Raw genomic sequence first — 13,813 nt, forward strand, 5'->3', positions numbered from 1 at the left:
TATCATTTAGAACACTATATTTAATAAAATCTATAAAAAGCATAGATGCTCCATGCATTGACAATCGAAACACAGAATTCAGATTCATTTTCAGGTAATGATGTAATCATGTGAAAATAATGCATTTCTGTATTCTTTCAAACCTTTTCTTATGAAAACATAGTAATAAATTTCTACTCTAAAATAGAACTTAGCCTAAATACTTTCAAAACTTTTAGAATTTGGAAGAGAAATAAAAATCTCACATAATTCTGAATGTTTCCTTTGTACTTGAAATAAACTTTATATTTTTTATCTTTGAGTTTATGCAGTTATTTTTAAACGCCACTTTTGGAATTGTGAAAGCTTGCTTTTCACTTGCTGAATGATAATTAACAGTAATCAATTTTTCACGTTAGGATCTCATACCTACCATGAGTTTACAAAGTCTATTTGAATAATCCAATATCAAACATTTTTACTTCGTGTTCTTAGCCATACTTCCCTCTAGACAGTTAGTGTAGAATGCTTTCTCCCGTAAAACACTAGAGAGGAGTGTTCAGTGTGAGTCAGAGAGCAGAATTAGGACGATGGGAGACTATGAGTTCCCCAGTATGACTAAGTGTCATCGTGTATGAAACAAACCCCAAGTTGGTCATTTCCCATATGTGTTCTACTTGTGTTGTCACTAGACTACTTCCATGATCTGGTTATTCTGACAGCTACTTGAACTTGACAAATGTGGGCAAGACAGGTAGGGTGAGGATGTGAGCTTTCATTCACTCTCCTTTCATCATAGCCGGTTGGTCCCAGGGCACGTAGCCCCACATGAATTCTCCTCCTGCTGATGCCTTCTCCAGGCTGACAGCTGGTGGGGTCATAACATGTGGCATTGGAGGTGATGCTGAGGTTCTCATGGACGAGCATCCTCAGCAGGAAACGCCACCCTGACGTCTCCAACAGCCTTCTCTTCTGCGGACTCAGAGACTCTGCTCATCTGCTCCCCTAGACAAGCAGCACATGTGGGCAGCTGGGCCAACCCAGCAGGGAGGTTTCTGTTCGAGGATGTAGCACTGTGGGAGGAAGCTGTATACCTTGCATGCAGTAATAAACCCCAACATCCTCAGCCTCCACCCGGCTGATTTTCAGGGTGAAATCAGTGCCTGACCCACTGCCACTGAACCTGTCAGGGACTCCAGAGGCCCGGTTGGAAACCTCCTGGATTAAGAGCTGTGGAGACTGGCCTGGCTTCTGCAGGTACCAATACAAATAGGTTTTTCCACCACTATGCAGGAGGCTCTGACTAGACCTGCAGGAGATGGAAGCCGGCTCTCCAGGGGTGACGGGCAGGGAGAGTGGAGTCTGGGTCATCACAATATCCCCACTGGTCCCTGAAAAAATAACAAAGTAGTACAAGTTTTTATAAATACATTATGAGCAACTTTCATAATTTCTCTTCTGATGTTAATTTACAGTTACATTTTAAAGTTTTGATTTATATCATGAAAAGTAGACTTTCTAAAATAAAACCATTATTTACTAGCCAGCAGGGAAGTCTTTATTTTCAAGCTCTGAATCAGAGCACTGGTCATCTTTCCCTGGAGGTGAATCCTGATTACTCCTCAGACACACATGAATTCCATTCCCTGGAGCATGGACCATGTGACTCTATCACGTTATTGGAATAAACATGTGAAGCTGTGGAGCCCACAGAACTCACCTCCCACCCAATTCTCCTCCCTGATCTCCTTCATTCCTTACCAGGGAGCCAGAGCACTAGTAGCCCCAGGAGCTGAGCAGGGAGCCTCATTGTGAGAATGTGACCTGAGGAGTCCTGATCAGTCAAGGCAAGGTTAGAGCTGAGCTTTTATCTTAGACTCACAAGGGAAGGTCCTCCCTAGGGGACAATATGCAAATCCCCTGGTAGGTGCAGTGGCGTGGAAAAATTTGATGGGGCAGGAGGAATGTCTTTTCTGCGAACAATGTGATATAAATTGTCCCTTGCAACAAAACAGAGATAGATTCAGTCAAGTCTGCCCACAATCAAGGGAAGAAGGATCTGAAGGGGAAAGTTGGGACCTTTTGTAGGGATGCAGTGTGTAGGGCATGACTGTAAGAAAGCACCAGAACCCTGACCATGTGGAAATGTGTGTCCAGGATACATCTCTGGGAGGTGAATGCCACCTTGCTGGACTCCCTCCCAGTCAATCTAGAGAAGGAATCAGCCCCATCCCCACAAGCACTACTGGACTGAGAGCCAGCAGATAAAAAGCGACCTGGAGCCAGTTCAAGGGCTGTCTGGTATCTACTGTTTCCAGGATAACTGTTCGAGAACGTTCAACTCAAATATTAGAATCTACCCTGCCCTGGCACCTGGTGAGTGAACCGCATAAGAGCTCTCTGTCCAAGGGCCTCACAGAGAGAATGATGTGAGCCTCTACATTTAGACCCAAGAATCCAGTGTAAGGAAGAGGAAAGAGAGACACAATTTTGTGCCTCAGGCAGTGAACATAAAAGTCCTGGTGACCAGTTGTTCAGTCTGGGATCTATCTCATCACAATCATCTCACATATACAAGGTTAACCAGGGAGTTCCTTTCTTATTATTGTTATATTTATTTAGTAGAGGTGGGGTTTCACCATGTTGTCCAGGTTTATCTTGAACTCCGGGCCTCAGGAGATCTGCCTGCCTTGGCCTCCTAAAGTGCTGGGATTACAGGTGTGAGCCATTGTGCCTGGCCCAGAGGACTCTCTTAAGGGAAGAATCTTCTAGATTAATGATACAGAACAAATAAAACATAACTTTGCATTATGTTTTTTCAAGTGGTGATTAGAAAATCTCTTCTCACACAGTCTCCCTGGTCATGTGGAATCAGGTCCTGACAGGGCTTCTAGGTTCTTGTCAACTCTGAGTGAGACCTGAGTCTCCCCCATCCTGGATGTGGTACAGCCACAGCCATGAATCCACAGATCAGAAGGAAATTCTGTATGTGTAAACAACAAGAACTGCATTCACAGTTTTATGTCCCTGGGTAACCTGTACCTGTAACTGATATTTTCTTGACTTTATGTAAAGATACTCAGAGCTTAGGGATGTGAATCTCCCATTCAGCTGATCATTAAACAGAAAGACAACTGCATTATTCTTTATTTGTCATTGATGTGCTTAATATCCCATTGAACGCTATCTGAATCATGGTACCAACAATAAATACTTTCACAAGGACAGTCACATTTATGAAAAAAACTAATAATCCAGGAACAATGAAGGACTAGCTTGTAGTGTGATTGATGTAAGCTTGGGTAATTTAACACAAAGTCATATTTATTTGCCCAAGAACACAAATAAATGCCTTTGTAGGTAAGATTGTAAAGAAAGGTTGTTCTGAATATCTTCTGGGGAATCTACCAAACTATCAATTTTAAATAAGATTGGAAAACATACTTGAGTAAAAATGATATTGACCTTCAAATGTTGAACTCTGTGACAATATTATGAGTTGACCATATCAAACAGTAGCAATAAGGTAGGATTGAAATAAAAGTCTCATATTTCACTGTTAAAATTTTATTTACTCTTTTACCACATTTTGCAAATTTTGTGTACTTGACTTTTTTTTATAATGTCAACAAATTCTGATCTGCTTCTTGGTGTTGAAAAGGTCAGACTCTTAATCATGATAGTGAAAAAAGTCAGAAATATCAGAAGGTGAAGGAATAGAATAAGGAGACATAAACAGCTTAAGGAAAATAGAAAAAAAAGGTCTATTTTATTGTTAGTTTTAAATAATTATTCTGAAAGGGTGTTAAATGAATAACAAGTTTTATCTGTTATCTAATATGAAAATTTGAATTCCAGAAAGTGAATAACAGTAAAAAATGTGTCCCGTTTTCTTTTACTGTAAGTCAATTCTTGAAAATGTTATTTTCGCAAAGTATTTAGATTGCTTGAATTTAAGAAAGCATTGCTATTTCCTGTGAGAATGAATGAACCATTAAAAAGGCCTATCCCTGGGATTTTTAACAAAAATTTCATGATTTGTTGCATTACATATCCAGAAAATGTAAAAACTTGTACAAATCCTTTTTTAGTCAGAAACAGGCTTTGAAATTACCTGATTTAACCTGTAGACCTAAGGAAGACTATTACTAATTCTAAACAGAAACCTCCCCCTCTTGTCTGTTGACACATCATGCCAGCGCTTTCAGAACAGCAAGCAATATGGGTGATCCATCCCATAGACACTGGTCAGTCCACAGTGGACACAGAGAAGATGTAAGAGCAGCCTACAGTTGAACTAGGGTGGGAGCAGAACTCTGTGTGTCTCTCATCTGAACAGTGGTCACCTGAATGAAGGAGGACTTCTACAGGCAAGGTTTAGTGTGGCTGTGGCTCCTTTTCCTGATGCAGTTAGTTTGGGATCCACATAATTGAAAGCAACTGTATTACTCATATGACTTGGGAAGAGAGTCTGGGAAGTGGAATTGTTTGTGTTCATTACCGGGAGTCAGTGTCTATGGGATGGACACGGTGATCCTGTTTGTAGGGGGATTGAGGGATTTGTGGGCTGACCAAGGCCAAGGAAAAAGAGATGACCACAGACGGCAGCAGCACACGTGCCCTCTATTGGATGAAGCTTTGACAGGTTTGCAGGGAGAAGTCCCTCACAGCAGGAGGTAGTCTGGAGACTAAGGTGCCAGGGTTGTTTCTGAAAATGGGTGGGACACTGGAGAAGGGATATGCATCTAGGGGATGCCACACAGCAGCACAGTGGGGAGTTTCTGTGTCAGAGAGCTACAGAGGGCAGTACTAAGTTTAAGGTTTTCATAAACTAGAGCTTGTCTTACCTACTGCTAACAGATGTGGGTGAGGTCATCTGGATACATAGATTAAGTATTTTCGAAAAGGTTAAAAATATTCTTATTTGGGTTGTTTTTAAAACAATTACATTTTAAAAGTTGAGTTTGGCACAGGCCATTGAGAACTAAGCCTATAGTTTCGAAATAAACAACATAGCATTCTCATTTATAGATCACTGCTACACATCATGTAGACTTTTTTCTACAGATTGTTTTAGTCCAGATAATGCCAACCCACACTGCTATGGATGAGGCTGAGACACACACAGGCCTGTTCCCTACCTGAGCATCAATGAACCTTCTTTTAATTAAAGGTGAGATTTTGTCCTTAGATGAGAATTCAGACCAAGTCACCCACAAAGGGAACTCCCATCTGTGAAGCTGCAGGTCCTGTGAATGGATTCCTGGCTCCCAGGTACCTGGGATTGAAGCCCTCTGCACTGTCTCACTAACTGAAACTGTATCTCACTGGAGCATAGATCATGGGTAAATATCCTGGACCACAGAGAGAGCACAGGGAGTCTAGACTCCATGAATGTGCATCATCTGCTTCTGAGAATCTCTCTCTCCAAAAATTGAAAGAAATAGCATTGTTTCCATGTTGAACTTTTCTGAATCTTCAGACCCTGTTCTAGATCTGTCTCATCTGAACCTGTTTCCAAATGTTTTAATTCTGGTCTTTACTTTTTCTTCGAAAAAGTTTTCAGAAATCCTATGAAACTATCCACACAGCTGTGGGATTAAGTGGTGGGCTTCTCCTCTATGCTTGTTAATATCTCTGCAGAATCCACCACACCCACCAACTGCACAAAGTGTAGGCATGAGTCCGTTTTCTTCCTGAGCGTTCTGTGTCTCTTAGGTTCACTTTGAGTTCACACCCTTGAAGAAAGGGGTCTCTGTCCTCAAAAGTAAAACTCCATAAAACCATAGATTGCCTGAGAGGTTAGTAACATTTTTCTACTCTTTGAATGTGAAGTTAGTCTTGAGACCTTACAGTAAAACCTGATTTACTTGAAAGATGGAAAATGAAGATCGCAAGAAGTTTCTAGAGACTGAATTGGGGATTCTAGCCATTTAAACTGTAGTAGAAGCTGCAGGTAATATAAGAACTTCAATGTCTATAACAAGAAAATAAAGTGGAATAACTTATTTACTTTTAACTTAGATAAGAGAGTTTACCTGTAGAAAAAATGAAAATAGAATTTGCGAGATCTCACTCTCATCGTTTTTTTCATGTTAAGCAATTTTAAGAAACAAGCAAATACTTATATAAAATATAATTAATAATGTTTAAGACACTAGAGAAAAATTAGTGTTCAAATTAATTAAACTGAGTTCTAAAGTCAGCTGAATTTCTTTTTTAACTGCTTCTTTTCACCTCCTGTTAGCAAAAATCAAAAGTACAGAAAAGGAAACAGACAAGAGCCGAATAAAGTATTTAGTGCTCATTTCTTGTCTTATAATAATAATAATTAATAATAATACTACAGCCTCTGCACCGACACCTGGAAATATTGACTCTACCCTTCTGGAAGCAGCAGCTTCACATCACGGTAGTGAACTCTATTATTATGTGGTCATTCTTGGGCAGTAGCTAAAGACCACCCAAGTGTAAATGCTTTATGAAGAGCTAATTGCCCTTACTTTGGAATACTTCTAGATATTAACCCTTCTGAAATATCTACTAGCAAAAAAAAAATGAAAGACCAGTTAAAAAATGAAATAAATTCTAACTTCCCAGGAGCAGTCAAGAATAAAACTATCATGTTTAACAAAGGACTAGAGGCATAATTTCTTGCTCGACACTGATTTAGCTGGATCTCACTCATATTTAATAGTCTTACCCTGGTAAATTAGAAACATCCTTAGCCTAGAAAATGGTTTCTTTTGTATTCTGGAATCCCAGCAGCCCTAGGGGAAAATTGAAACTGAAAATAAGAAGGTATACAAATCAGTTACCCCAGGAAAACTGTTTATACAACAATTATTCATGTAAGCCAAAATAAAAGGAAAAAACCTATTGATTTTATGGAAGATTGAAGCAAATACTTACTAGTCAATGATAATCCTAAGTAAACCATAAAGCAAGAGCAATATCTTTTGTCTCTGGCTTGTGATGGTATTAATTTCAAAATAATGATTTTGTTTTGGCTTAAAGCTAATTTCATAGGTTTTCTCCGAGTAGGTCATCTTACCCAGAAACTGTAGAGGAAAATGAAAGTAAAGAGAAACCTGTTATGAAATTTGCCCCAGGTTAACATTTGCAAAGAGTCTAAGAGAAGTATACCATTTAAATGACCATATTAATGGCATTAAAATATTTAATTTGCTAGGCAAATCTAAAATCAAACTTTTCTCTAGAATTTGTAAGAAGACAATCATATCTTCAGAGAATTTGACTTGACTTGAGTACCCTTGTGAGTGGCTGACAGAAAGACCAGATGAAAGCTGGTGCAATAGAATCAAGGACATCACAACTTTAAATTTTAAATCCTCCTCATTGGAGAGCAAGTCCAGATACTGCACCACGACCAGGTAAATGATCAGAAAGTTACTTGGGAACTCTTTGTGGCTGCCTAGTCGTATCGTGGCTGTGGTTGGGAGGCTGATTTCCCCTGGCTGGTATTGCTCTGCACCTTGAATCTGGACATTCGTCTCTACAGCTTCCATCAAATGGCACTAAATGGTGTCCCCATTAATAAGGCCATTGTAATACGTGTAACATAAAGGCAGAGTGAATCAGAGTTCAGGATTACAGGAGTATTTATTTTATTCCAGTGTTTTTAGTGTGTGTCTTTGTCTTTCAAAGAAGGAAGCCACAAATAGGACTTTTTTGGTTTCTGGAGGCTACATTTTCTACCCCTTGAAATACAGGTTTGGCCCACCAGGAAACATGAAATTCTGCAGTCGTGAGTGGGACTCAGGATAGAAAAGGGCTCTGCACCAGGTCCAGGTTGAAATGCAAGCACCCCAACCCCTTGGGCTAGTGCAGACACAGACAATTTGAACAAGGCTATCAACCATCTGGACAAGACTGGTACTTAGAGAACACTCCACCAAACTACAGCAGATTCCGTGGTCTTTCAAAACATTGGCTAATGATACATTATATTTTGGGCAACAAGATATTTCAATAAAATCAAGCTGATTATATCATAAAAATAAATTATTCATAACTGAGGGGAATTTATTAGAAATCAGAAAGAGAAAGTTATCAGAAGGGGGTTGGTGGGAGAAGAAGGAGGGATGAAAAATTACCTATTGGGCGCAAGGTACACTATTTGGGTGATGGGTAATTAAAGCCCAGAGTTCACTACTATACAATACATCACTGTAAGCAAAAACCACTCGTACCCATAAAGCCACTGAAATTCTAAATTTAATTTTTTAAAAATTTGCTGAAAAGAATCTAAATATTTGGAAAATAAGTAAAGTACCATTAAATGTAGTTTGGGGCAAAGAAACAACAAACATGGAAATTACAAAGTACTTTGATCTGAAAGTAAATGTCGCATATCCAAATTTATGAGATTCAAAAAAGTTCAGTTAATTTATAGCAATATGAATGCATTTTATCAAAGAACTTTCCACATCAATCACTGGAAATGTAATCCTGACAAACTAGGAAACAAAGAACAAATGTTACTCCAAAGAACAGTCGTTTATTGTTAGAAATGTGAGGATGTGACAAGCACACATCTAGTATTCCACCAATAGAGTCATATCAGTCTCCAAATGAAAACATCATTAGCAGCTGCACAAGAAGAAAGTATTAGGGTGGATGGGCAGAGTGAGTAACTACTCAGAGAGAATGTGGAGTCAGGGAATGTCAAAATAGGATTCCTATGTGATATTATTATGAGCTGCACAAACATGAGACTACCCGGAGCCCTGACTTACTCATATGCCAAACATCACGGAGTGCGGGCCGCCGTCCATCCTCCTGATAGTTGGTGAGAGTGTGGTCTCTGGGCAAAGGCATGGAGAAGTACCGCGAAGGTCATCAGTGGCAGCAAGTGGGGACAGGACATACTAGGGTCCCCTTACAGTGGCATGACTGAGCATCCCTACAGCCATGAGAACAGCAGGGAACTTTAGGGGCTGCTCCAGGGATGATGTGGCAGCCAACCCTGGAGGGTCAGTGGGACTTCAGCACCCTGTGTGTGGAGAAAGGAGGAGGCTTTGGAAGGTGTCCTGGAGGACCCTGGCCCTGTTCACATAGAAGAGAAACCTGTGCCTGTGACTGAGGCCTCATGGCCTCTTCCTTCCTCAAAGGCTTTCCAGTCATCTCCCTGAGCCCACCTGACTCCAACTGCTGGAGACACAGCCCCTGACACCGCAGCTGCTCCTGCACACTGAGAGGCTGAATTTCCATTGAGGTTTATTTTTGGGGCCATCACACTGTGCAGGGACCTGGTGGGTGTCCTGCTCACAGAAGGCTGTGCAGCATCTCCAGGCTCCAAAGTGGTGTTTGTGATGGTGAAATCCCGAGAATTTTAGTTAGATGTGTTTTCTCACTTATGAATACCTTCTGTAGATCTGTCATTCTGTGCTTCACAAACTCTTTTCTGTAAACTATCTATTCTTTGTTTTTGGACTTTTGGGTTAAGAACCTAATTTTAATTGTGCTATCTTTAGATCCACACTCTTGATTGTGGAAGTGAAATCAACGTATTTTTGGTTCGATGTGTGTTGTCATTCAGGAATATGTGTAGAAAAGTCCTCTGAAGACTTGTCCATCTTTGTATGTGTGACAGATTCTTTCTTATATACCATGCTTTCATTATTCATTTATTTGACATTTCTCCTGGGGAATTCAGTTTTAACTTCATTTACAGTGGTGTGGATCATCCTAGAACAGACAATCATTTCTGATGGGGTTGATTATTTTAAACTGAAAAAAAGTTGTTTTTTCCTTTGGATACAAACAATTCCATATGATGATTATATCATTTCATGAAATGGACTGATTTGCCCATGATTCGTTCATAAATATTTTTGAAGAATTATTTTATGTGACACCATGCAAAACATACTTTTTCCATCCCATCACTGTTAGAATATTGGAGTCAGATATATTTTCAGGTACTGACCATATCGTGTAAAAATTATACATTTATTTACTTCAAAACCTTTTATTTTTCTGATAATTTCATACCCAAACTGTCATTTCTAAGTGACTAGTATGTTTCAAAAGGAATCTTTCTATTCTGAGGCAACAATGTAGGGGCTGAAAGGCTAAAAGAACCACTGCAAGAACCTGGAGATAGAACAATACAAAGGTTTATACTAATAACATCAGAGAACAGTAGAAGAAATGAGAACTAAGTGACCTAAAATTTCAAAATGAAAAGCACTCCTTTTAGTTTAACTGCCGCTGGTCGGAGTCTTTGTCCTCCTGCCATATCCACCAAGTTTGCATGTGGACATAAGATCTCTCGGCACAAGCAGAGGGACTCTCCAGAGAACGGAGAATCAGGTTGACCCTCAGGGATTGCACAGGGCAGCCTCTATACATGACCTGTGTCCTCTGTGGGGCATAGGCTGAGGTCTGACTCATTAAACAGCCTGGAGGAGAAGAGCTAGAAGAACACAAAACTCCCACAGACTCAGCATGTTCTTCCAAATCCCCAAAACTGATCAGAGCATCCTGAATACATGTCCGAATCATGAACATCGACCTCCATCCCCACTGCACCCCCTGCAGGTGTAGACCCTGCCTGGCCTTCTGCTCAGCGTATCAGTGCTTGTGACATCTCCAGACCCAACCAGTGTTCTCTGCTAAACCTCCTCTAGGGGCCGAATGAGTTTCCAAAGCTCTGCTTGGCTGTTGTGATTTGACTCGGACTGATTGACATGACCGCAGGTCTCCTTGTACAGGAACTTCACTAAACCTTTGGTGATTACAGACCTAAAGCTCTATTCACGACATTACTTTCCTGTGAGACTCCCAGTGGCACAGGCTCCACCCAGGATGTCAGGCAGCATTGCCTTCAACTCTGTGGTTCTACACAAGGATCATATTTGGCTCCTTTGTGGGTCCACATCAACTGCCAAGCCCACCACCATCCACATCCCCACCCACCATAACCCAAGGCAGTTTAACTGAACAATAGCTGACCTCTCCTGTATTCCCCTAATGCTCCCATTCCTGCAGTCTGCCAAATCTTAAATTCTGCACTATGGGGAATAAAAAGATTTATATTATCCTTTATTTTCCCAGTGATTCATGGAAAATACTAAATCTGTAGTATACTACATCTTTCAGGATTTGCTTTTTATTTTTAAACCAGCTTTTGGAATTTCGAGAAGTACCATTTCGTATCAGCAAGAGACAATTGAAATAAAAAAATTTAGTATTAGGATCTTGCATCTGATATGAAATTACAAAATCTATTTGACATTCACAACCGAGGTGTTACTTATTGTCCTCAGCCAGCTCCCCCTGAGGATAACTAGTGGAGAATGCCATCTCTACTCTCTTACGGAGTGAGCAATGAGTGTTAAATAGAAAAACAAGGAAGTTGGAAAAGTAGGAAAGCACTTGGATTTGGATAAAACTGAACACAGATTTGCACCCATTATATTTCACACCTTTAACAGGGGCCAAGGCATCTCAGCCTGGTGCAGTCGCAGAGGAAGTGGATTGAACCGCATCGGCATCAGTGGGCTTCAGCCTGGGGTTCTGGGGAGTATTACTGATGCCTGACTGGGAGTGGTCAAATCACTGTAGAGGATCCCCTGCACACACCCTCTTGCTGCCTATTGAGAGGCCTGAAATTGAGGAACGTACTCTTTAGAGGGAAAAAGGGAAACTTCCTATTTGCCCTCTAAAAGTTTGCAGAAAATGAATGAGCAAAACACAAATTAATAGAAGAAAGAGGCAAAAAAAATTGTGTAAAACGCAGGGGAAAAATCACAGGGTCTAACTCAGTCATCCAGCATGAAGTGCAGTGGTGTGATCACGGCTCATTGAAATCTTGAATTCTCAAGCGCAAGCGATTCTCCCACCTCAGCCTACGGAGTAGCTGGGATCACAGGGATGTGCCACCATGCCCACATACATGGGCATTTGCTGGAGAGGAGATGGACACTCTCTGTCCTGGATGTGAGGCAGGAGGCTGGCATCTGGATAAGGATGACGTTCCCTCATTGCTAAAGAGTAAAAGAGAAAAGTATCATTGATAGTGCAAGGCAGGGACATGCCCTGACCTAGTGAGGTCCAGAGGCTTATATGTCCTTCACAAGGAAGTGAGAAGAAGAGAGTGTAGGCAACCCAGGGGAAATAAATGACCTAAAATAAAAGAAATAGGTCATCAAAAGTGTAGATGTATTAGTCAGGGCTCTCTAGAGTGACAGAATTAAAGATATACACATGTGTGTGTATATATGTATATATATGTATGTGGCTGTGTATATATATGAAAGGGAGTGTGATGGTTAATACTGAGTGTTAACTTGACAGGATTGAGGGATACAGAGTATTGATCCTGGGTGTGTCTGTGAGGGTGTTGCCCAAAGAGATTAACATTTGAATCAGTGGGCTGGGGAAGGCAATCCACCCTTAATCTGGTGGGTACAACTTAATCAGCTGCAAGCAAATGTAAATCAGGCAGAAAAATGTGAAAATGAGAAACTGGCCTAGCCTCCCAGACAACATCTTTCTCCCATGCTGGATGCTTCCTGCCCTCGAACGTCAGACTCCACGTTCTTCAGTTTGGTCCTCGGACTGGCTCTTCTTTCTCATCAGTTTGCAGACAACTCATTGTGGAACTTATGATCCAGTAACATAATACTTAATAAACTCCCCTTTATATATATATATACACACACACACACACACACACATACACACACACACACATATATGTGTATGTGTGCGTGAGGGTGTGTGTATACATATGTATGTGTGCATATATATATGTATGTGTTCATATATATATATATATATCCTGTTAGTTCTGTCCCTCTAGGTCACTTGCTAATACAGGAAGTTTATTAAGTATTAACTTATACAATCACCAGGTCTCACAATCAGCCATCTGTTGACTCAGGAGCAAAAAGAGCCAGCCAGAGTTCCAAAACTGAAGAACTTGGAGTCCATGTTCGAAGGCAGGAAGTATCCAGCATGGGAGACAGATGTAGGCTGGGAGGGTAGTCTCTTTTCACATTTTTCTGCCTGCTTATAGTCTGGCTGTGTTGGCTGCTGATTGGGTTGTGCCCACACAGATCAGTGGTGGGTCTGCCTTTCCCAGCCCACTGACTCAAGTGTTAACCTTTTTTGGCAACACCCTCACAGACACACCCAGGATGAATACTTTACATCCTTCAATCCAATCAAGTTGACACTCAGTATTAACCATCACAAGCCCACCCCTTGCTAAGCTGAACTCACACACATCTTCTGAGATCATACATAATCTTAAAATACAGACAATAGTAAGGTCATAGTTACCCCTAACATAATACAACTATCCTTCCTACAACTGAAAATGCAAATCAGTTCAGCAGTTGTGGAAAGCAGTGTGACATCTTCTCAAAGAACTTAAAACAGAAGTGCCATTCGACCCAGCAATCACATTATTGCATATATACCCAAAGGAATAGAAATCATTCTACTATACACACAGGTGCACACATATGTTCATAGCAGCACTGTTCACAATAGGAGAGATATGACATCAACCTAAATGACTATTAATGGTAGGCTGGATAAAGAACATGGGGTACTGCCATGAAATGCTATGCAGCAATTAAAAATGAAATAATATCCTTTGCAGCTACATGAATGCAGCTGGAGGCCATTATCCTAAGCAAATTCATACAGGATCACGAAACTTGTTCAGACAGCACTGTCCTGTAGGCACAGCCTCCTGCCTCGACAACTTCCTGTCACAATAGGAGGACTTTCCTTTTTCTCCTTTTTCTTCTTTCTCTTTCTTTCTTTCTTTCTTTCTTTCTTTCTTTCTTTCTTT

The 13,813-nt window shown here is 40.6% G+C and overlaps 2 gene segments (V, D, J or C); both read right to left on the reverse strand.

Annotated features, from left to right (window-relative positions):
* Nucleotides 1-984: 984 nt before the first annotated feature.
* On the reverse strand, nucleotides 985-1,817 carry LOC105536472. The segment is given in 2 exon segments: nucleotides 985-1,370; nucleotides 1,741-1,817. Coding segments are annotated over 2 exon segments (435 nt in total).
* Nucleotides 1,818-2,840: 1,023 nt separating this feature from the next.
* Nucleotides 2,841-13,813, reverse strand: part of LOC105536473 — a 27,341-nt gene continuing 16,368 nt past the window's right edge. The window contains 2 exon segments of the V gene segment in view: nucleotides 2,841-2,962; nucleotides 4,755-4,760. Coding sequence covers nucleotides 2,841-2,962; nucleotides 4,755-4,760 — 128 coding nt within the window.

Source organism: Mandrillus leucophaeus, unplaced genomic scaffold, assembly GCF_000951045.1.
Source record: "Mandrillus leucophaeus isolate KB7577 unplaced genomic scaffold, Mleu.le_1.0 Scaffold1599, whole genome shotgun sequence".
Taxonomy (NCBI): domain Eukaryota; kingdom Metazoa; phylum Chordata; class Mammalia; order Primates; family Cercopithecidae; genus Mandrillus; species Mandrillus leucophaeus.